Source organism: Lepidochelys kempii, chromosome 6, assembly GCF_965140265.1.
Source record: "Lepidochelys kempii isolate rLepKem1 chromosome 6, rLepKem1.hap2, whole genome shotgun sequence".
NCBI lineage: Eukaryota > Metazoa > Chordata > Testudines > Cheloniidae > Lepidochelys > Lepidochelys kempii.
The window spans coordinates 112,922,540-112,947,653 of record NC_133261.1 but is presented as its reverse complement, the minus strand read 5'-3'; the positions used below and the strand labels follow the sequence as shown (position 1 = coordinate 112,947,653).

General features: G+C 46.3%; 1 protein-coding gene across 1 annotated transcript in view; it reads right to left on the bottom strand.

The window, feature by feature from the left end:
* Positions 1 to 14,461, bottom strand: part of AMN (amnion associated transmembrane protein) — a 58,445-nt gene extending 43,984 nt beyond the window's left edge. Inside the window, exons 1-3 of the mRNA XM_073349712.1 lie at positions 14,378 to 14,461; positions 4,905 to 5,023; positions 4,774 to 4,818 (exon numbers count right to left, since the gene is read on the bottom strand). Of these exons, the coding sequence (XP_073205813.1) occupies positions 4,774 to 4,818; positions 4,905 to 5,023; positions 14,378 to 14,420 (207 nt within the window). The 5' untranslated portion in view covers positions 14,421 to 14,461. The remainder of the gene's footprint in view (positions 1 to 4,773; positions 4,819 to 4,904; positions 5,024 to 14,377) is intronic.
* Positions 14,462 to 25,114: the final 10,653 nt, after the last annotated feature.

Below are 25,114 nucleotides of genomic sequence, written 5' to 3'. Positions count from 1 at the left end.
GATCTATAAGATCCAGATCCTCAGAGGTATTTAGGTGCCTAACTCCCATTGAAATCACTCAAGTCAATAGGAGCTGAAGACCCTTATCTGAATTTCGCCCTTTGATTGTACAGTCTGTGACGGCCACTTCTTTGGCCAAAGGCTGTATAGCGTCTCCATGGAGACTCAAAAGCTTAACGTAGTCCTGCTGATTTATGTGATTAATTTCACTGAAATATTGAGGCTACAGTCTAAAAAGGCACATTTCTGCTTTTCTCTCTAATCCTGAAAATCAATTTTTCTGATGACCCTGTCACCACATTTCAGGCCATTCCCAGGAGCGAAGGGGCAGATCAATTCCTTGATTTTAAAAAATCCTGAACCTTGGCATTATTTTTATCACCTAGTGACAAAGAACAGAGAACAGAAACCCACCTACCATACAAGCAGCGAGCTGAGCTGAATCAGAAACCTAGAAAACTTGGTCTGATCAATATAGTGTAAATCTTTATGTCTGTTACACTTTGACCAAATGAACTGTCTGATTTATATACGGTGGCTGATTGGGGGCCTGATGTCAGTCTCATTGTTTAGAGACCCCCTGTTTTACAGCAGTAGCAGTTGGGTCAGTATACAAAGGGCCCTGAGGTGGACCTTTAGCTGTTGTAAATCGTTGAAGTCAAAGGAGCTGTGACAATTCATACCAGCTGAGGATCCGACCCCATATATTTTGTAGTGGTTTTTGACTGTAAATTCTTCCAGGCAAGGTTGGAGTCTTGTTCCACATCTTGTAAAGTACCATGTACATTCATGGTGCCATGTTAAAAAAAAAAGTAATAACTTGGCACTGTGATTTGGCATGACTTATTTTAAGTCTGTTGATGGGATTAGATCTGGAGAGTGTCTGGACCCACTCTATAGACATCAGGTCTTATAGACAAGAGGCAAAATTCAGAGCCAGTTGTTCCAATCGGGGTCCATTTCACAGAAAGGGGCCTAAGCAGAGGACTTTGGATTTAGCTGAGGATCCCAACTTCCCTGAAGACTGAGGACTTTCATTTTGGGTTCCTGTCTCACAAAAATCCTATAAAACAAATTCTGAACCTAAATGACTTCAGCACATTCCCATTCATTAGAAGCCTGTATAATATGCTGCAAAATAATTGTCTAAAGCTGGAGGCAGCTTAGAGCCGTAATTAGATATAAAATCCCTCAGAGCATGGCAAGAATGAAATCTTCAGCTGAGATTCTCATAGCAGAGCTCCCATCAGCCAATGCCAGACACATCCTCCGGGGTGCAGACTAAGGGAGGGGGGAGGAGGTTTGGGAGTCAGGCTGGGACTAAGGATCTGACGTCACAGCAGCAAAGCTAGCAGCTAGTTAAGGGCCTGATTCTGGGAGGGCACAGCATCCTAAACTCCCATTAGCTTCCATGGGCAGTTGAGTGTGCTCAGCATGTTGCAGGATCAAGCTCCCTAGTATGTATATTGATAAAGATGAAACAGACATGAAGGAAAAGCGGCTGTGCCAATGAGGTGGGTAATATTTACCACTCTAAATCCTCACCACCTAACGCCTATGCGTGGCAAGGGGCAAACCTGCCTCTTAGACGTGAACTAGTTCCTGAGGACCGCAGCAGGCTATTTATTTTTAAGCACAACTGCAGCATCATTTTCAAATGGCAAGTTCTGCTTAAAAACCAGAGCACAATGAGGTGCTTAGATCAGTACCCAGGCAAGGTAACAGTTTCCTTCAGTCTGCTTTAATAACTTGACCCTTTCTTAGTTGCTGTAGAATCCCGATACGTCGATGTTCCCCCCTAAGTCCTTCAGGTAAGACAGAGTTCCTATTCTATTACAGATGAAGTTGTTATTTGTATGAAGCTTTTATATCTGTCTATTTTTTGTTCAGGAGATATGGTCTGTCTTAGGTTTTTTTAAGTTTTAGCTGTTTAGCTTGTTTTTGAAAGGCTAATGCCATAATGGATAATAATAAATACTTTGCAGTTATGCACTTTCAACAGTGGATTGCAAAGTACTTCATAAATATTATACATTAATCTGTAAATAAAATAAAATCTACCGAACTGATATTTGGCACCTATGTTTTTCTAGTAAATTTCACATCATTTAACCGTAATATTTGTACATATTCCAAATATACATTTTTTCCCGCTAATATTCACATCATTTAAAAATTTCGTATTTTATAGTTTAGACAGATAGATGATAATTCCTCCAAGCATTTGTAGAAGAGTTAAATGTGGCACTCTGTGCTATTAAAGCACCAAAGCCTCCAGTAGTTTAGGCAGCTTGTACAAATTATAGTCCAAAAATGTATAGGGCTTATTTGGATACAGTGACACACACACACAGAGAAAGTGGCCTAGGCCAGTTTTCAAACTACTTGTGGCAGCTAAAAAACAAAAAAGACAAGGACAATTCTGTCACAAATAGATCACATCTGGGTGAAAACCCCTATGGCCTGGATGTTAAGGTGATGGGTACATTAGAATTGCCAAAAACAGATCCAATTATAATAGGTATAAGGACAGCTAGAAAAATCAGGTCACCATGGCAACCTCAGCTGCCATTTCCATGAGCAAATGTTCTTTGCACAGAAATCAAGACACACTGACTTTGGTCTGACACGATCGCGGTTAACAGGAACGTCTGGCTGCCTGCCAGGGCGGTGCACACATCACACAATTTGCTTTAAACTCCCATTTCCCCCTTCGATGATAAATTTTTGAAACCTTCTAAAAATGGTCACTATTCAAAGAAAGCTTAGTGTAGTGAGGAAAAAAGATTTGGGAGGATAGCTAAGCGTGATGGTTTTGAATGAATGGAAAGTGCCAACTGAAAGCTCATACCTCTCCTTGTGTATGGAGCACCTCTGACATCCTGATTAGCCTCTCATTGACAAGAAATGAGAAACGGAAAGACCCATTCAGCTGCCTAGTTCATCCCCCTGAAAATGCTAGATTGCTCCCTGCAGCGTATCCGATCTCTCTCTGTCCTGTCAGTTTTTAAATGGCGCTCAGCGATGATAGGATAACCTGGAACTACCACAGATTGGGCAGAGAGCCAGACAGGAAAGGCACACTGGTGTCTGTGGCCCTGATGATGTAGTTCTTATACCACACTCCTCACTATGGCCCTGAGCCAGCCAAGCACTACAGCACCTGCTTAGCTCTAGTGACTAGACGGACAACGAGCTCTGACTCAAGTGATAGGGCTTCCACTGCTTCCCTCGGGGAGGCCATTCCATCGATTTTTTTGGCACTGTACAGCAGCTCTCCGATCTGTTTGAGGACTCGATGCTGTTTTCGCTTGGCAGCTTTTGTTACGAACCAGAATGCTACGGCGTATGGGGCCTCATGCACAAAAATTGTTATTGTTAATATTATTTTGCCAATAGGATTTTTTCCCTTGTGGTCATCTTAACTTCTCCTTTGTTTCACCTGGTCCCGTGACACTCAGTTACAACCCCCTGCTGTTTTTATGCCCTTCAAATACCCTCCCAAAAGGCAGCGAGTGCTCTCAGCTGCCACTGCAGTGAGTGGAAGATGAAGGAGCTCAGCAGTGGACCTTATTCATTCACTTGCTCAAGCTGCTGTATAAAAGCTCGTTCTGTGCTGGTTCCTCCCTTCACCCCAGAGCCATTGTTGATGCTTTTTTCTGCACTCTCTCCAGGTTAGTGCTCTCTCTCTGGGATGTGGATACCCAGAACTGAACACACCTTCAAGATGCAACCTCACCTCGGAGGAGCCCTCAGCCCCAGAGCCTTGGCCTGATCCCTCCTACATACGCCGACGCCACCACAATGTTGCACTGGAGGGTAATTTGATTTCTTTCCAAATGCCTCCCCTCCCACCAGCTCTGGTGCAGCCCCCCATGAACTACAGTAATAGGTCTGGTTATCCTGGGGTGACTCTCTTTTCTGTGGTACACGTCACAACCAGCATTTTGCTCCCCATGGAAACAACAAGAGTGCTATTTGCTCAGCCTGGACAATGAATGGCTTTCTCGGAGAACAGCTCCGACACAATTCCACAAAACAACCAATATGGGGCTGTTCTGTAACACTCCACCCACCCTGGCCCTCACAGCAAAACTCCAACCATAGGTGGTAGGTATAATAGGCCAGGGGAGGCTCAGCTGAGGATGTGGTATCTCCTATTCAGCTTCATGGGTTCATCAGTAATCTCTCTGGACTCCAGAGACATTACTGATGAACCCAGGAAGCTGAGTAGCAGGTACCACCTCCTCAGTCACCCCAGAACCTGCATAGCACATATATAAAGCTCCGCGTTCTTCGGGAAGAGCTTTTGCTTTTCCCACTGGGTGGCTCTGGGTCTTGGGAGGTACAACTGGGGCTGGGTGCAGCTGGGACCAACCCGGGGCTCCTCCAGTCATGGGGGTGTGGGGGGGATGGCAGAGAGGGGCTCGGGGCTCTGGCCTGCCCAGGGCTCCTGTAGCTGTGGCAGGGAGCTGGGATGTGGGGGCTCAGGGCTCCAACCGTGGCGGGGGGAAGCAGGGCTTGGGCCTCTGGCCACAGGAGTTTGGGCCTTGGGAGGAAGGGGCAGGGCCAGGGGGCTAGCCTCCCCAAAGGAGGGGGTCCACGCGCCCCTCCAACTGCCTATGCAAACACACCTAAGCCACCCAGGTCATCAAACGAGACACCAGAAGTGGCTAGAGAACCCCGGTGTCCTGCACTGCAGCAGTCCTTGTGTCCCATATTTTTGACAGCGTTCGTCACCACCACATCCGGTGCTGCAGTATGTGTCCTTACCATGTCTGCCAGAGAGTGAGTTGACTGGACAAAGACCGAGATCACCTGCAAGAAATGCAAAAAAGCTGAGTGCACTTTCTATAAGCAGGTAGAGATTGGCCCAAATGAATGCTATTTTGAAAATCAAATACCTGATTACTCTTGAAAAGGACCACATCGTTAGCACATGGGATTCTGTCTTTATCCCAGTTGGAAGCATTTTCAAAATTGGTGTTCGGAATCCATTGTTTGTACACAGCAATCGAAGCAGCTAGGCAAGGCAAAAAAAGAAATGGAATTCAATACTATTCAGTTTCTACACAGTAATTTCCAGACACACTGTTGGCCAGATGGTGTATATTACTGTATCTCTACTGAGGTCAATGGAGCTACAGGAACTGACACCAGCTGAGGATCCGGCCCTCTATAGCCCCCAAACTCCTCCCAGAATGAGTTAATACAGCCACACAAAGATAAACAACACTCAGCAAAGAAATGAGCTGCCAATGTCTCGGACTGGAACTAGAGGGCCCAGTCATGTCAGCTGTTCCTCAGATCTTACTCAGGCAAAATGCTCATCAACTTGCTGACTTTGCCATTGGTTTGCAACCTACACACTGCTGGTGTAAGAGCCTTCTCCTGTGCAGCGCCTCTGGACTGCCAACCCAAAGCATTCAAAACACCACGATTCAGGCCCCTCCCCTCCCATGAGTTTGGCTTTAAAATCATCAGATTTGAATACTACTACCTGCTGGGTCCTTTTGATCTGCCTTCTGGTCTCTGAGCCTTTACAGACTATGTCTGCAAGCTTTTATCCACAGCCAGGAGGACTAGAAACTTTTTTTTTTTAAATGAAAGCTGAGATTCTCAAGTAATAGCATGACTCCAGGAGCTGAAGAAAAACACCTCAGATTGTCAGGCTCATGATGAAATCATGAGAGTTGTGACACTGGCTTCTGCCATGTTGAGCACCTTCCTTTATGTTCTTCCACCTCACCAGTCAACCAAGTCTACGCCGCTCCTCTTATTTATCTCTGCAGTTGCATTATTATTACTCACCGAAGGAGACAGGAATTTAATTGGGTCAGGGCTGAGCAACCACTGAGCCAGCCGGGATCGGGTGTAGAGTAAGTGCAAAAGAGCAAAAAAAAAAAAAAAAAGCTTTTAAACAAGAGGAGCAAGTAAGGCCTGGTCTAGACACGGATTTTATACCAGGATAACTATGTCAGTTAGAGAGGGGATTTTTTTACCAATCCAGTTATACTGGTACAGCCCCTAACGTGGAGACAGTCATGGCTGTGTAAATGTGCCCGAGGCCTGGTCTACGCTAGAAAATGAGGCTGATTTAACTCTGTCACTCAGGGGTGTGAAAAATGCACACCCCTGAGCAGAGCTGTCAAGCGAACCAAAGTCCCCGACTAAACAGTGCGAGGTCAATGGAAGACTTCTTCCATCGGCCTAGCTACCAGCTCTTGGGGAGCTGGAGTGCCTGTGGCACCAGGAGAACCCTTGCTGTCAGCATAGGCAGTGGTACAGCAGTGCTGCAGAGGAGTTTTAAGTGTAGACAAGCCGTTACACCGGTAACGCTTATTCTTCGCCCCATGCAGGAATAGCTACACTACTACAGCCAAAGCACCTTTAGAGCTGTATTTTTGTCTTATTTATAAGACAAGAGACAACGAAAAGAGATGCAGACAGACAGGAGAGTGCAAAGAGTCAGCATGAGACACAGTACGGTAGCATAGCTAATGCAGTGTACAACTTTCCTTTGTAGACAAGGCCTAATTTAGCAACTGGATCTCATGGTGAGTCATGCACTTGCGAACAATCAATAACATCTAGAGAGTGGCTGTCAAAATGCCATAGTAAAAGATGAGGAAGTTGGCCCAATTATTCAGTGTGGATAAACTACCTGACAGATATAGCTGTTGCCTTTCTTTTAGGAACTGACTCTTCTGCAGATGCCTTAGTGATTCCTATGCAGTGTTGGTGTAGCCATGTGGGTCCCAAGAGATTAGGGACAAGGTGGGTGGGGTAATAGTTTTTATTGGACCAACTGCCGTTGGTGAGAGAGACGAGGATTGGTGATTTTTAAACATTTGCCAAATAATCTGGCTGAACCAGCCTCAGTTTATGGTTTGTTTGCAAACAACTCATTTGGACTCTTCACTACTATTCATTACTCGAGGCATGTGGTCAGCTACGTCACATGATATTGTTCCTACTCTTTGACTTTTTATACACAAGAAAAAACAAACACACTTGTCTCTCCACAAGTCCCCTACCTTGCAAATGAATATGGGAATTGTAGGAATAATAGCCAGTCTCTAAACATTTGTGCAAACACAAACCCATTTGCACTAATGATTGTGCATAGCAAATTCAAAGGAGCATGACTCTGGTTGTACAAGGCAGCGGTTGGAAATTTTAACCTATGTTTGTATACACCAGATCTGCCATATTCAACCAGCTTACCTAGCCCTGATTAATCTACAAACAGACTGATTCATTCTGCGGGAATAGATTTAAAGAGACTTATCTGAGATTTAGAGCATCCTTCTGCCTCTATATGCCAGAGATGGAATTTTCTGCATAGGAGCAAAAAAGCATCATCGCCTGCGTGTATGTCTTAAATAAAGCAATGTCAAAATCCCTGTGATCAGCGAGCACAGGGGACATTTTCAATGCTGTGATTAACATGTAGTTGTGGATCACCGATGGCTGAGAGAGAAGCACTGTCTGTGCATGTACAAGGCCTCCAGGTGGTAAATGAAAATGCTGTACTACTAGATACCGGTGTGTGAATATTACTTATTATTTATTTCTATGGGGATTAGGGCCCCATTGTACTGGGCACTGTACAAACACAAAGACAGTCCCTGCCCCATAGTCTACAATTTAAACAACATGGAAGGGGTGATTAAACAGACAAGCAAGGTAGTGGGGGGCATAGGCACCGACTTTTGCTACGGCCAGTGGGTGCTTGATCCCTCTTTCCCCAGCCCCGCCCCCATTCCAACCCCTTCCCCAAAGTTCCTACCCCAACTCTGCCCCCTCCCTGCCCCTATTCTGACTCCTTCCCCAAATCCTGGCCCCGGCCCTACCTTCTCCCCTGAGCGCTCCACATTCCCGCTCCTCCACCTCCCTTCCAGCATGCCACCGAACAGGTGTTTGGAGGCAGCAAGGCAGGAAGCGCTGGGAGGTAGGCGGAGGAGCGGGGACGTGGGAGCCTGGCTGCCGGTGGGTGCAGAGCACTCACTAATTTTTCCCTGTGGGTGCTCCAGCCCCAGAGCACCCACAGAGTTGGTGCTTATGATGGGGGGTGAGGCCAAGGTAACAGAAAAGGGAGGTGTGCTTGCCACAGTGGACAAAACAGTCACAGGCAGTCACCAGCCAAACCAGATGAAAATGAAGTTTGTCTTATCAAGTGTGTATATAAATGAGGTTCACACAGTAATTCAGATCGGGCCACTCTTTCTATATCTACTGTTGGAGTCTATGTGACCCACTGTACATGCATTTGTGACACAGAGCATTGAATTGGTTTAATCCTTTGTGGGGAGATTGTCTCACATTGTCTAATCCTGCAAGAATTTGGTGTATTCCTGACATTTTTACTAGCCCTCTTCTCAACCATCTCCCTACTCCACATATTTTTACACACCCTCTCTGCTGTAGATACAGGCACAGACATTTGCTCTGATCAGTATTATCCCTCCATCTGCCAGCAAAAGTCACTAGTGCAGCAATATGAGTGTCTCACTCTGTCCCTCTGTCTGTTGTGGATTGACAGGATGAGTTTAAGGAATGATGGTTCAAAGTCAGGACCCCAGCCTGACCTCCTGCCCATCCGGATCTTTTAATGATAAAAATGGGACATGTTTTTGAAAGCGTACCTCACTCCAGAAATTAGCATGATCAAATGAGAGCCTCTGTCATAGAAAAGGTTACAAGACAGTTTCCATTCCTATCTCCTGTTTTTGCACAACATTTTTTAAATATTCTCTTTTGGCGCTAACATTCCCCAAGCTTGGTCTGTGTCTGAACATGTAACTGACTCAACATTTGGAGTAAAATGGTTTCAATCATGTGAGTTACTGGACAGTAAAAAGAAATTTGCACTTTTCCCATGGTTAAAAGTTCTAACCACTTTTTTAACCAGTAAAGGCAACTGTGCCATTACTTACTTCATGTTGTGGTGGGGTGTTAAAATGAATGCTATGAGTGATGGGGAAGAAACTCTAAGTGGGGATCTGCTGAAATTTTAGCAGCACCGAATGATCTCCTTTGTAACATAATTGTACGTTCTTTTTGTGTGGCCTGGCCAGGGGTGCTATTGAGACAATCACTGCATATGGCCATATGTAGACTAGAAAAAAAGGGGTATTTTTAAAATGTGCAAAAGCAGCAAAGTGTAGACTGGGCAGTTGTAGTTTTAACTGGTCGAGGTTTAAACCTTAGTGGGGAACCTCAGGAGGCAAACTCAGGGAAGAGGGCTTCCTAGACTGTGCCTCCAAGACCTACATATGTTAAAATAACACCAGTTGCCTAGTGAAGACAAGACCTTACAGTGTGCTTTTATGGTCTTACTGAAACACACAGCAAAACAGAACACCCAACCAACAAACAAAAACCCCACTGCTCCTTTAACAATAGCAGCTGAAAACCATAGAAAGCGCTTTCCAAAATTTCTAGTGTGCCCTGCACGTCCCCTAAAGCCCCTACTCTACTTGCGCTATATTGATGACATCTTCATCATCTGGACCCATGGAAAAGAAGCCCTTGAGGAATTCCACCATGATTTCAACAATTTCCATCCCACCACCAACTTCAGCCTGGTCCAGTCCACACAAGAGATCCACTTCCTGGACACTACAGTGCTAATAAACAATGGCCACATAAACACCACCCTATACCGTAAACCTACTGACCGCTATTCCTACCTGCATGCCTCCAGCTTTCACCCTGACCACACCACACGATCCATCGTCTACAGCCAAGCTCTGCGATACAACCGCATTTGCTCCAACCCCTCAGACAGAGACAAACACCTACAAGATCTCTGTCAAGCTTTCTTACAACTACAATACCCACCTGCAGAAGTAAAGAAACAGATTGATAGAGCCAGAAGAGTTCCCAGAAGTTACCTTCTACAGGACAGGCCTAACAAAGAAAATAACAGAACGCCACTAGCCGTCACCTTCAGCCCCCAACTAAAACCCCTCCAACGCATTATTAAGGATCTACAACCTATCCTAAAGGATGACCCAACACTCTCACAAGTCTTGGGAGACAGGCCAGTCCTTGCCTACAGACAGCCCCGCAACCTGAAGCAAATACTCACCAACAACCACATACCACACAACAGAACCACTAACCCAGGAACTTATCCTTGCAACAAAGCCCGTTGCCAATTGTGCCCACATATCTATTCAGGGGACACCATCACAGGGCCTAATAACATCAGCCACACTATCAGAGGCTCGTTCACCTGCACATCCACCAATGTGATCTATGCCATCATGTGCCAGCAATGCCCCTCTGCCATGTACATTGGTCAAACTGGACAGTCTCTACGTAAAAGAATAAATGGACACAAATCAGATGTCAAGAATTATAACATTCATAAACCAGTCGGAGAACACTTCAATCTCTCTGGTCACGCAATCACAGACATGAAGGTCGCTATCTTAAAACAAAAAAACTTCAAATCCAGACTCCAGCGAGAAACTGCTGAATTGGAATTCATTTGCAAATTGGATACTATTAATTTAGGCTTAAATAGAGACTGGGAGTGGCTAAGTCATTATGCAAGGTAGCCTGTTTCCTCTTGTTTTTTCCTACCCCCCCCCCAGATGTTCTGGTTTAACTTGGATTTAAACCTGGAGAATGGTCAGTTTAGATGAGCTATTACCAGCAGGAGAGTGAGTTTGTGTGTGTATGGGGGTGGGGGGGATGTGAGAAAACCTTGATCTATGCAGGAAATAGCCCGACTTGATTATGTAAAGAGTTGTCACTTTGGATGGGCTAGCACCAGCAGGAGAGTGAATTTGTGTGGGGGGGTGGAGGGTGAGAAAACCTGGATTTGTGCTGGAAATGGCCCACCTGTTGATCACTTTAGATAAGCTATTACCAGCAGGACAGTGGGGTGGGAGGAGGTATTGTTTCATGATTTCTGTGTGTATATAAAGTCTGCTGCAGTTTCCACGGTAAACATCTGATGAAGTGAGCTGTAGCTCACGAAAGCTCATGCTCAAATAAATTGGTTAGTCTCTAAGGTGCCACAAGTACTCCTTTTCTTTTTGCGAATACAGACTAACACGGCTGTTCCTCTGAAATCTTATCCTTTTGTGACCCAGAAGCCCATTGGTACTAAAGGCCACTATTCTTTACAATCAACTGCTGTCTCAGACCTGAGAAACTCAATACACCTAATACTCCACTCTCATAGTATCTATACAGGAAGGCTAGTGTCAAGGTTCCTCCCCCACTCTGAACTCTAGGGTACAGATGTGGGGACCTGCATGAAAAACCTCCTAAGCTTATTTTTACTAGCTTAGGTCAAAACTTCCCCAAGGTACAAAATATTCCACCCGTTGTCCTTGGACTGGCCGCTACCACCACCAAACTAATACTGGTTACTGGGGAAGAGCTGTTTGGACGCGTCTTTCCCCCCAAAATACTTCCCAAAACCTTGCACCCCACTTCTTGGACAAGGTTTGGTAAAAAGCCTCACCAATTTGCCTAGGTGACTACAGACCCAGACCCTTGGATCTTAAGAACAATGAACAATCCTCCCAACACTTGCACCCCCCCTTTCCTGGGAAATGTTGGATAAAAAGCCTCACCAATTTGCATAGGTGACCACAGACCCAAACCCTTGGATCTGAGAACAATGAAAAAGCATTCAGTTTTCTTACAAGAAGACTTTTAATAAAAATAGAAGTAAATAGAAATAAAGAAATCCCCCCTGTAAAATCAGGATGGTAGATATCTTACAGGGTAATTAGATTAAAAAACATAGAGAACCCCCCTAGGCAAAACCTTAAGTTACAAAAAAGATACACAGACAGAAATAGTTATTCTATTCAGCACAATTCTTTTCTCAGCCATTTAAAGAAATCATAATCTAACACATACCTAGCTAGATTACTTACTAAAAGTTCTAAGACTCCATTCCTGGTCTATCCCCGACAAAGACCAGCATATAGACAGACACACAGACCCTTTGTTTCTCTCCCTCCTCCCAGCTTTTGAAAGTATCTTGTCTCCTCATTGGTCATTTTGGTCAGGTGCCAGCGAGGTTACCTTTAGCTTCTTAACCCTTTACAGGTGAGAGGAGCTTTCCCCTGGCCAGGAAGGATTTCAAAGGGGTTTACCCTTCCCTTTATATTTATGACAGCTAGCATGTGAGGTCTCTGCTGACAACTTGTAACTTCCCAGTTCTCACAATCATTGTGAGGTGTGTGTGCATGGGTAATGTTTAAGGAATTACATAAATATATTAAAAACTATACCTTATGGTCTTGGAGTACAAGTTAGCCACCAGGGAATCCTGTGTCTTGGTGATGGGCCATTCAAGTGGAAGAGAGTTGTCACCCCTCCGGTGATATAATGCAATGTTTAGTTGTCTACCCTTGCTCCAACCCACAACTGTCAATGGCAAACCATCAAAGACAACTGCCAATGATTGAAAAAACTTGGAGGTAAAAAGGATTGTTATAAAAGCCTGTAAACGGAGACAACAGACTGATTCAGCATATCGCAGGGTGGAGGAAGAAACTGTGTCCATTCACAGAGGAGACATCTTGTTGAGTAGGGGTGTTTCATAAACATTTGGATCCTGGTTCCTGGCTCTGCAACAGACTGAACTTTGTGGGGGAGAGACCTTCTTTATTAGGCAGGAAAGATAACTATTAATAAATGGAGGCCCTAATTCACACGTTATGATTTTGTTTTATATTGTAACCATTTGTTTCCATCTCTCTCTCTCTCATTTCTAGTGGAACCTCTATTCTTTCTTAAATAAACTTTCTTTTATTTTATTATAAGTGCTCACAAGTGCTGTGTGTTATACAGGTACAGTGATTTAAGGTAAAACTGGTAAACTGGGGTACACTGCTTTTTTGGGACCAGAGATCTGGGATTTCTGGGAGTAGCCAGTGTCAGGATCTCACAGGGAATGCTTTACAAGGACTCAGGCACTGGAGTGTACCTTTTGTTAACCTGCAAGACAAAGACAGGCTGGCATATCCCAGAAAAGTGAGCTTGAGAGGCTGACATGCTGGCGGTGTCAAGGAGCTAGCGCAGGCATGACTCCCTCATGCAGGAGGCAGGGGATAACAAGGTGACTCACAGTCCCAGGTACCCCAAGAACTGTCACACCTTCATTAAAATGAAAATGTTTCTGTCCTTCACATGGTGAGGGCTGCATCGTAAACAGATCTGCTGCTGCCCTGCTAACCCAGCCTTGCAGTGAGCAGATTGCAGCCACACCATAGTGGCAATAATATGGAGAATTCACCCCCCCGACCCCACCCCACTTTAATGCAGTGTGAATTCCAAAGCCAACCTGGGACATTCCAGAGCTAACATTATGAACGCCCTGGTTCAGCAAGGTGCATACACACATGCCTAACTTAAAGCACGCAAGTAGTGTAATTGAAGCAAACAGGCGTGAGTCTGATTTAAGCCTTAAATTAGGCAAAAATTTGTATCCATTTTAAGGCTCCTTTACATTGCCAGAGTAGTGTAACGAGACTCCGAACCAATAGAACAAATTCACAAGTATTAAATTGAGCATGTGCGTGAGAACCTTACTGAACTGAAACTTAAACACGGGCAATTTTTTGTTTTGTCTTTTTCTTTTAAGACAAAAAAACCTATGAAATTAAATACAAAAAAACTGTGAATGCAATTCTGCAACTGCCTAGTTAAAATCCCCAGGAGTCAGGAAAAGCAAAGGTTAAAATTCCAACAGAATGTCTAAGTTGATTCCATTGCAAATATGTAGAAAGTTCTATCCCTGTTTTGCTGGATAGAGGTAGCTTACCTTATAAAGTGTACAATACCCAGTACCATAAGACATAGAGCCATATCCTCAGCTGGGGTAAATCGGCATAGTTTCCTTGCTTTCAACAAAGTAAGGCTGAGTCACACAGCTGAGGATCTGGCCCCAAGTTGTGCAATGCAGCCAAGTTAACCGAACTGTTGCAGCCGCAGCTTATGCAATTCCTGATTTTAACTATGCACCACAGTATTGAGTTGCTGCACCTTTTGCCTCTCTATCAACATCACTTGACTGTTTAATCAGTCCTTTCACTGAGGAATCATGGTCTCTGAATGTTAAATCCATATGCATATTCAATAGAAGATGATGGCTCTTCAGGTCCTTAAATAAAAAGAACCAAAAAACCCAAGCAGCAGAGGTGCAGCGAACAGGAGATGCAAATCACAGTCCACCCACTCTTTCTCTGTCCGTTTGGAAATGAGTTTTTCCATTTGCATTAGAAATACGTCACCAAGTACAGAGTCCGTGGCTTTATTCCACACTACCTAAAGCCTGAAATGGAAAAAGCCATTTTGCCCTCATTCTCCATTCTCAGACAGTCCTGTCATTACTCACCAAGGAGCTGCATGAAAAGGAGGAGGAAAAACAGACCCTTCATTTCGCAGTCCGCTGCTAGCACATTCCTTCCCAGCCCTCTAATGAACTTTGGACTAGCCAGTGTCACGTGATGCTTCATACACTTGAGAATTTGTAGGGGAGCAGAAGCATTGGGAGAAGACTGGTGAACTATGACGCTTTGGGATTCAGCTCATTTACATGGAGACTTGTCCAGTCTCAGAGACCAGGTTATATTTAATGTCTCCTCAAAGCTCACCGATTTTTTCACAGCGTTGCTTTAACCTGCATGGTGCGGGATATAATCGTGAGAGCAGGGGATGGGAAGTCAGGGCTCCAGAGTTCCGGTCTCACCTCTGCACTGCCTCCTTGTAGGCTCTTTGACAAGTCGTCTCTCTATGCTCAGTTTCCCCACCTGTACTTGCCCACCTTGCTGTGGTTGAAGATTCTTAGGCTGACTGTCTGTAAAGAGCTTTGAAGAGGTAAAGCACAGTACCAGTGCTAAGTGTTGTTATTGTATGTCATTCTCCACTCCAAAATGCCTCTTATCTTATAATTCCTAATAGTAGTGTCAATGTGTTTTCAATTAGCGTCCTTGGAGGAAAGCAGCTCACAGACATGGCTTGTACTTGTACTTTGGACACCCACTGATTTTCTCATTATCTGAACAGTTATGGCTCCTTTTCTATTCCAGCACAGTCTTAGCCAGGCAGTCAGGGGTCAAAGGGAGTCGCAGGCAGTAATATGAGCAAATTCAGGAGGAGGAACGTATTTCCTCCCAACAATTTGTCTCTCTCTGAATGCCCTAGAAGCGCACACCACCCCAGAGAGGCAGAAGGAGAATTCTGGACACACTGTCTGCTTCATCTAGTCTCCACTTACACTCCCAGATTTACCAGTCACCAGCTACTTCCCACAGACCTCCACTCACTCTGGCTCTGCCTCTGGCTCGAGGAGACTCTGCTGCTGAGGGTCAGTGGGTTTGCATCAAGAGTGGGGGGTGGGGGGTATGGTTGGTGGGGAGTCTCAGGATGGCTACACCTAGGCGTTTGTGTTAAGGTGTGCGTAAAGAAGCATCCTGTGTCTGTCGGAGGGTCTTGGTTGCTGTGTGTCTCTGCGCTGAACTGTTGACATGCATATGTCTGGGACTGTAGTAGGGTGCGTACAGGACGGTCTGAGTGACCCCATCGTTGTTTCTGTCAGTGGGTCTGTGATGGGGGCCTGTGAGGGTATGTGTTACTATCGACCTTGATCAGTTGGTGTGTATGAGTGGGTGGGCATGCAGGACTATGGGTATGTTTCTGTTTTGGGTGCGGGGTAGGAATGTTTGTTCGTATGGCTGATTAAACTGGGAAGGGGTGTGTCAGGGTGTATGTCAGCGTGTCCAGCTGTGGGTGGGGGGAGATCCGTGTCAGGCTGTACGTCAATATGACCGGCTGTGGGAGAGGGTCCCTGTCAGGCTGTGTGTCAGCATGTCCGACTGTGAGTGGGGGGAGTTCTCTCAGGCTGTGCATCAACATGGTCAGCTGTGCCATGGAGTCCCTGTCAGGCCATGCATCAGCGTGTCCGGCTATGGGTGGGATGAGGTCCCTCTCAGGTTGTGCATCAGTGTGTCTGGCTATGGATAGGATGAGGTCCCTCTCAGGTCGTGCATCAGCGTGTCCAGCTGTGGGATGAGGTCTCTGTCAGGCCATGTGTCAGCATGTCCGGCTGTGGATGGAATGAGGTCCCTGTCAGGCTGTGTGTGAGCATGTCCAGCTGTGGAATGAGATCCCTATTAGGCTGTGTGTCAGCATGTCCAGCTCTGGGTGGGAATGAGGTCCCTGTCAGGCCGTGGGTCAGCATGTCCGGCTGTGGGATGAGGTCCCTGTCAGGCCGTGTGTCAGCACATCCAGCTGTGAGGTGAAGTCCCTGTTAAGCTGTGCATCAGCATTTCCAGATGTGGGATGAGGTCCCTTCAGGTCATGCATCAGCGTGTCTGGCTTTTGGATGAGGTCCTTGTCAGGCCATGCGTCACCATGTCTGGCTGGGGGATGAGGTCCCTGTCAGGCTTTGTGTTTGGATATTTGTGTGCTGCATCACTTAGTTCTGGATATTCACTTCAACCCACTCAAAGGCCTTGTCTTCACTAGTGGACATACCACAGTGGCTGTGTCCAAGACTTGCACTGGTGCTGACTACCCCAGTTTGCTGCTTTCTTTCCTCTAGTGGGAGAAGATCTGTAGGAAACCTGCCTCTCTCACCTCTACCTCCCTCGTCTTCATCTTGACTCAGAAGCATGAGGGCTTCATATAACTGCCGTGATATGAAACAGGTGTGGGGGGCACTCACTGCTCCCTCTTGCAAGCACCAGCTGTGGCAGCCCACGAGATGTGGGCCCACAGCTTTGGCAGCTAAGAGCAGCTAATTTTGGGCACATTCCACCACTACTACACTTGGAAGCATTTCCATGGTCCCACTTCCTAGCAACTCTGGACAACATCCCCCGGATCCTTGGCAAACCCTTTACTAGCCACTTAAAAGGGACACATGCCTTACCAAGAAAAAGCATATAAGAAATTTGGGGATGGGGGAAGCACAGGGCTCATGCCCTCCATTCCCCTATGGCAGGTCAGCTCAGTGGTTGGAAGAGGAGGATGTGCTTGTGCACATCTAAGAACAAAGAACGTAGGCCATACTTACAAAATGGCGGACACCCTCTGGGAAGCAGTGACTCTGAAAAAATCTTGGGATTCATGGTGGATGTAAAGGAATGGCCTCCTCCTTGATGCCCCCTTGTGGCCTTGGAGCAGCCCTGCAAGTGGCCCCGCACCTTAGTTTCCTTCTTGGGGCCCTGGCAACTCCATGCAAGCTTGTCCTCTACTCCATCAACATGGTTTATTAACAAAACATAACAAAAGTACCAAGATATAGTCCAATACCACCCCAGTGCTTAAAGTCCTTGTTCTCACCACACCTTAGTGTCTTCCATCACAGATAGGCTTCTGTCTGTCCTCTTCTGCCCTCTGCTGGGACAGCCACTCCAGCCTTTTCTTCTGGGGTGCAACCCTGCTCTTCTCAGCAGGAACACCCACAGCCTCTCTGCTGGGAGCAGCCTTGCCAAAGGGCATCCTCATTTCCCCTGACCCTCTCACTGTTCCTCGGGGTCTAGCTCTCCAGCAAGTAGAAGTCAGGAGGTAAGCCCCTCCACCTCTCCCCCTGCCTTCAGCCCTCTCTGGTCCTTGGCTTTAGCTCTTGGCTTAGAGCCAGTTGGCATCTCCTCTGCTGCTCCTCCTGTCTTCAAGCCCTCTCCAGCCCTGGCTCGGGGATGCCAGCCAGCAAACTTCTCCCGTCTTCAGCCCTCTCCCAGGAATCACCTTCTGTGTGCAGCAGATACACTGTGAAACACTGTGATTCAGTCTGCTCTGACTCCTGATGGAGGTTCGATAGCCTTCAGGTGCTGCCCCAGCCTCTTAATTGGCCAAACTGGAAGCACCTAGACTGGAACAGAAATGTGTTAACAGAGTTCTCTTCATTCTAGCAGAGAAAGGTATAACGTGATCCAATGGCTGGAAGAAGTTGAAGCTAGACAACTTCAGACCAGAAACAAGGTGCAAATTTTTAACAGTGAGAGTGATTAACCATTGGAATGGTTTACCACTGGAACATTTTAAATCAAAATTGGATATTTTTCTAAAAAATCTCCTCTAGTTTAAACAGGAATTAAGTCAAGGAAGTTCTGTGGCCTGTGTTATACAAGAGGTCAGATGAGATGTTCACACTGGTCTTTTCTGACCTTGAAATCTATGGATCTAAGGAAGCAGCCAGTTACATCCAATTGTTTCCTATCCCTTCCCAGTGCTGGAGAGGGGAAAAGAGCTGGCCCAGGAACTTCAGAGCTTACCTGGCCACATGGTACTCCAGGCCTCTGCTTACTCTGTCCATGCTACCAGATGACCCCAGGCAGTAGGCTTTCTGAGAAGAGATCATTACAGGCTGGTAAACCTAATTTCAGTACGACACAAATTAGTTGAAAAAGCACAGAATTATCAGACGCATAGATGAACACGATTTGTTGGGGAAGAGTTAACATGTTTTTGTAAAGGGAAATCATGCCTCACCAATCTACTAGAATTCTTTGAGGGGATCAACAAGCATGTGGACAAGGGTGATCCAGTGGATATATTCTACGTAGATTTTCAGAGCCTTTGACAAGGTCCCACACCAGAGGCTCTTAAGCAAAATAATCTGCCATGGGATAAGAGGGAAAGTCCTCTCATGAATTAGTAACTGGTTAAAAGATAGGAAACAAAGGGTAGGAATAAATTGTCAGTTTTCAGAATGGAGAGAGGGAAATAGTGGTGTCCTCCAGGGGTTTGTACTGGACCAGTACTGTTCAACATATTCATAAATGATCTGGAAAAGGGGGTAAACAGTGAGGGGGCAAAATTTGCAGATGATACAAAACTACTCAAGATTGTTAAGTCCAAAGCAGACTGTGAAGAATTACAAAGGGATCTCATAAAACTGGGTGACTGGACAACAAAATGGCAGACGAAATTCATTGTTGATAAATGCAAAGTAATGCACATTGGTAAACCTGTAATCCCAACTATACATATAAAATGATGGGATCTAAATGAGCTGTCACCACTCAAGAAAGAGATCTTGGCGTCATTGTGGAGAGTTCTCTGAAAACATCCGCTCAATGTGCAGTGGCAGTCAAAAAAGCTAATAGGATGTTGGGAATCATTAGGAAAGGGAGGTCAGACTAGATGATCATAATGGTCCCTTCTAACCTTAATAGCTATGAATCTATAAGACAGAAAATAGATTGCCTCTATATAAATCCATGGTACGCCCACACCTTAAATACTATGTGCAGAGCTGGTCACCCCATCTCAAAAAAGATATATTGGAACTGGAAAAGGTACAGACAAGGGTAACAAAAATGATTAGGGGTATGGAACAGTTTTTGTATAAGGAGAGATTAATAAGACTGGAACTTTTCAGCTTGGAAAAGAGATGTCTAAGGGTGGAATGACAGAGGTCTATAAAATCATGATTGGTGTGGAGAATGTAAATAAGGAAGTGTTATTTATTCCTTCTCATAACACCAGAAACTAGGGATCACCCAATAAAATTAATAGGAAGCAGGTTTAAAACAAACAAAAGGAAGTATTTATTCACCCAACACACAGTCAACCCATGGAGCTCTTTGCCAAGGGATGTTGTGAAGGCCAAGAGTATAACAGGGTTCAAAAAAGAACTAGATAAGTTCACGGAGGATAGGTCCATCAGTGGCTATTAGCCAGGATGGGCAAGGATGCAAAACTATGCACTGAAGTATCCCTAGCCTCTCTTTGCCAGAAGCTGAGAATGGGCGACAGGGGACGGATCACTTGACGATTACCTATTCTATTCATTCCTTCTGAAGCACCTGGCATTGGCCACTGTCAGAAGACATGATACTGGGCTAGATGGACCATTGGTCTGACCCAGTATGGCTGCTCTTATGTTCTCTCTGCCCTGTAGCCAACATTTTCAGACAGGTGCCCGAGTTAGGCATCTAAATCAATGTTTTGGCATCTGTGTTGCTGTGTGATGTCTGCCACCAGCAGTTGCCATTGATTTCACAGGGAGTTGCCTGCTCAGCAGCATGGAAATTCAGGCCACTTTCATCCAGTGCGACAGGTATGTCAAGTGGGGTGTGGTGCTTAAGTTACATGGGCCCCTGGTGCTCACTGTCTCAGGGAGTCTCTGCAGCAGAGAAGACTAGGCTGGAGGTCTCACATGCAACAACCAGACCATTTTTTACTCGTCAACCCTGCAGCTCAGGGTGGCCTCTTCACTCCGGGTTCAGAGACAATGACAGTTCTGGGCACTCAACATGAGCAGGTGGAGTTTTATCAGCCCTACATGATCAACACAGAAGGCCAGATGTGTGATGCATGTAAGCACCTGTCTCTGTACACTGGTGCCATGTCAGGCAGTCTAGGAGGTGTTCTGAGAAGGGAGCGGGGGTATTTCTCCTACCTTCTCAGCCAACTGGAAATCTCTCCCATTGGAAGTAAGACTGATAGTCTCTCTGCCTGATTAGGGGAGCAAGGTTTGATCAAGTGAGTAGGGATTTGGACTCAGGAGGCCTGGGTTTGGTTCTCAGCTCAGCCACAAACTCCTGGTGGGACCTTGGGCAAAGCACTTAACCTATCCAATGTCTCAGTTCCCTATCTGCGAAATGGGACAATACTTCCCTACGTGCCAGGGGTCTCATGGGGATACGATCTGTTGCTAGCTTTGAGGTGCTCAAACACTATGTGGCTGGGGGTCATGGAAGCACCTAGATAGGTAGATCAGAGATGTGCTCGGTGGGTGAAGTCTGATCTCATAATCAGCACATTGTGCAAACATTTCTGCACAAGTTTTTAATGACGTCAGTGCTGGTGAAAAGCAGGGAGCTGACCTGCCGAGTGTCCTGCCTTTATCCACACAATAAGCACAACACAGATAGCAGCAGCACAATCTTCCCCGCACAGCCCTGTGCCAACCTGCCTTGGCTCGGAGGTGGAGAGACCACCCCCTCTGCAGATGACCCAGAGGCTTCCAACCGCGTCTGCTTCCAGCAGTGGCTCTGTGTTGTGGGCACTTGTCTGCTAGCAGCTGGACTGAGACCGTCAGGCCATTTCAAACAGAGCCAGAGCAGTGCTGGAGAAAGTGGTGGCATCTGGGGTCAGAGACAGGTCTAGCTAATTCTGCAGAAATTGTTTTAGGGGCTGAAGCAGTTTTAAAGAAAAACCACACACGCACACATAACCAGGTCATTCAAAGCCATTGTGGAAACACACTAGAAAGGGACTTTCTCAAAGGTCCTGGTCCTCAACTGGGATTTATCAGGGAGTTCCACTGCAGTCACTCTTCAGAGACCTTTTCCCTGCCCCAGACAGCTGAGCTAACCTTACCTAAGCATGGTATGTCAACTAACACCCCCTGCCCTCCCCACTCCCTACTCTTCTTCCCCCAGAGACCTTCCAGTGAACAGGAAGGAAAGATGACAATCTACACACGACGCCACCTCTCCTGAGTCAGAGAGAAAGAAGAGGAACATGGCCTGCAAACTTGTCTAGCCAAAAACCTTGCAAGACAATAGCCGTCTGGTTGGATGCTGGCCAAACCCATATCAGTGTTTTCCACGAGGTGGGAACAGGCTGTAAAGAGGTGAACGGTTCCCTCTCTCATTACCAATCACAAATCTGGCCCTGTGGACTCTTTAGATTAATGCTGGCCTGCAGTAAAATCCCCTGTATTTTCATAGGCCCTCAGAAGTGGGCAGGATGGAAGGAAGGGAATGTTCAGCCATAGAAGCTTCAGGAAAGGAGGACTGCTTAGGACAAAGGCAAGAAAACCCTGGTCGCACAGGGGTACAAGCTTGCTCTTGGTTTCGGCACCTTAATTTGGCTGCCATGCGACACTGCGTTTTTCTAACCATTCTGCCCAGTGCGTCATCAGAAACCAAACAAATCCCTCTGGAAACAAGCTGGCAGGTTGCGTGTGCGCCCTGGGGCAGGAGGGCGGAGCAGTGCGCACACAAAGCACACAAAAGCCAGGAGAATCAACTTCCTGCCCAGCGCCATTCACTGGGCTGGAATGCACACAGCCGTCTGCTCCAAGGCAGCGAAAAACACAGCAGAGCTGCTGCCTCCCAGCTGGCTCAGACTCAGCCTGTTCCCTGTTAATGTGAACCAGAAGAGGAGTATGAACCCAGGTCATGTGCTGCCCACAGGCTCTATACTTTAATGGCTGCTGCCCCACTCCCCAGTGTCTACTACTCAGAGCAATAGTTACAGACACCGACTGAGATCATTTTTGTAATCCAGTTAATGAGCAGCTGTTGGTTTGGTCACCCTTCAGCAGCAGTGAGGGTCCAGAGACATGCCCCGCTGGAGTTTTTCCACTGATTTCGGCAGGGCCAGGGTTTCACTCCCAAACAGGGAGTGATCTAGAACATCAAACATATACTGTAATATCCCACCGCTTTGCCAAAGATCTCCTCGGGGTGCTGCAATCAAACCCTTCATGCAGGGGGATGCATTCAGCATCATTCCAGGGTCCTAGCTCCTGATTCTAAAGTACCACAATAGGCTGGGGCCTCATGAGTTCAGAGACGACCTCTCCTCCCGCAAGCCACTGCCCTCCCTGGGGATGTTGCGGTGGATGGTCCCCCTCCTTTGGGCCCAGGGTCTGGAATCAGGGGATGGGTGTTCTGGGCAGAGGGCCCTCAGCTGTGCAATTCCTCATTACCACAGATGAGGATGAGGGCACGATGAAAGGCCCTCCTCACCCATGCAAGCCTTTCCCCAATAAAGGGGGCTGTGGAAGAGATGGGGAGGCAGCCTGCTAGGGGGCAGGCTACCGGACTGGGAGTAAGGAAAGCTAGGTTCAATTCCTGCCTCTGACCTTGGACAAATCTTTCCCCTTAGGTAAAAATGGAGGTAATGAAACTTACCCACCTCTGTGCAGGCTGAAGGGCAGAGAGCACTTTGAGCATGGTTATTGTTTCTCTTGCAACAAAACCACTCACAGGGATCTCACCTAGGGAAGGAGCACATGCTTGGACTCCTGGAGATTCACGTCCTTCCTTTGACAGAAATGAAGCTGCTCTCACTTATGTATGTAACACTTGACACTACTGAGAAATAGATGGATGAATGAGAAATGTGACTTAGATAGACAGACACATGGGTCAGGATGGAACATGGCACAGAAAGAGAGAAAAATAGATTAAGGAACTAAAAATCAATGCACAGAAATGAAAGCAAGCAGCCCCATGCCAAGTACTAACATGGTGCCCTTCATGTCTTCAACATACGGTATGAATTTTGACTAACTAATCTTCACAACATCCCCATATTACAGAACTGTGAATCACACACCCAGAGAATCACTTGACATGCCAAAGGTCACGTTACAAATCAGGGGCAGAACCAAAAATACCATTGGCATTAGCTATTAAACACAGCTGCCTGTTAGAACGTCCAGCAAGCGAATCCAATGACTGACTGTGCTTTTCTGTCCATACGTGTGGCTATTAGTATTCTCTCTATTTAAAACAATCACACACCCAGAAATTAACTGCTGAACTGGGATTGGTCAGCAGAGGGTGTAGCATGTATTTAAATGCCACAAAAACAACGAGGAGTCCGGTGGTACCTTAAAACAGATTTATTTGGGCATAAGCTTTTTTTTTTTTTTTTTTTGGCAAGAGGGGAAGGTTTACACAAGCTTGCAACAGAGAGCTGGTGACCCCCAGGAGTCAGTGGGGGAAAGGAACTGTTTTTATGTGGGTTTTTTCTAAAGTTGCTTCAGAACCTGGGACACATCCTAATTGAATTGGCCCTGTCAACACTGGTTCTCCACTTGTAAGGTAACTCCCTTCTCTTCGCCCTGGTCTACACTGGGTGTGGAGGGGTGGGGGTGGGGAATCGATCTAAGTTAAACAACTTCAGCTACATGAATAACATAGCTGAAGTCGACGTACTTAGATCGACTTACCCTGGTGTCTCCACCATGGTGAGTCGACTGCTGCTGCTCCCCCAGCGCCTCTCGCAGCGCTGGAGTACAAGAGTCGACGGGAGAGCGCTTGGGAGTCAATTTATCGCATCTAGACTAGACGCGATAAATCGATCCCCGCTGGATCGATCGCTGCCCGCCAATCCGGTAGGTAGTGAAAACATACCCGATGTGTCAGTATATTTATGCCTGCACCTGTAATTTTAACTCCATGCATCTGAAGAAGTGGGTTTTTTGCGCACAAAAGCTCATGCCCAAATAAATCTGTTAGTCTTTAAGGTGCCACTGGACTCCTCATTGTTTTTGTGGATACAGACTAACACGGCTACCCTTCTGATACTTAAATGCCACACTTATTGGAGAGAGATTGGTTAGCTGGATGCTACCAGATGGAAGTGCTTCGCTGTGTCTGGCTAGTGCTATACTATACCTGCAGGTGATACAGCCATCTCTGAAGAGGAAACGTACCAAGGATGATCAATTGCCCTGATAGATGGTAATAAAGTGACTGATTCAAAGCATTTACAGTAGGATGACTTGAGCTGGAAATCATCTTAAAACTGCCGCAAAAATTTCCCCACTTCCCCTCTCTGAGACCCTACAGAATCAAACCTGTCCTTCTAGCAAAAAAGAAGGGCCTGGAGCTCCCTTCAGAGCTCATCACAAGGATCACTGCTGAGCAGCACAAAAGGTCTCCCCTCCTCTATATCATGCCCTCAGCTCTGAAGCTGCCTCCACAGTCCTCTTGGCACCACCAGACTGGGAATAAAACCAGGTCCTGTGGACGGCAGTACAGAGCACTCCGACTAGAGCTGGGTCAGTTACGAAAACAAGGTTGTGACTGTCAGTTAGCACTTCAAGTTCATTTCAGGCATGTTCATGCCGGTTTGCAGTCCCTCTCTGGGAACATTCAAGCAAACGTGTTTCCCTACTAAGGATATTGGTGGAGAGTGGTTAAGGGCACAGAAAAATTTGTCTATAGTGAGAGGATGAAAGGTCTGGGGCAGCTTACCCAAGAGCAGAGGGTCACAGTAAAGGCATACACAAGACTGACAGGCACAGGGAAGGTAGAATTAGTCAACTTGTCTCAGAAATACAAAATACCCAGGGACATTCAAAGGTAGCAAGTTCAAAACTAGTAAAACTATTCTCCTCTTCAACTACTCCTCCCTCCTCTCTCCCCCGCCCCTA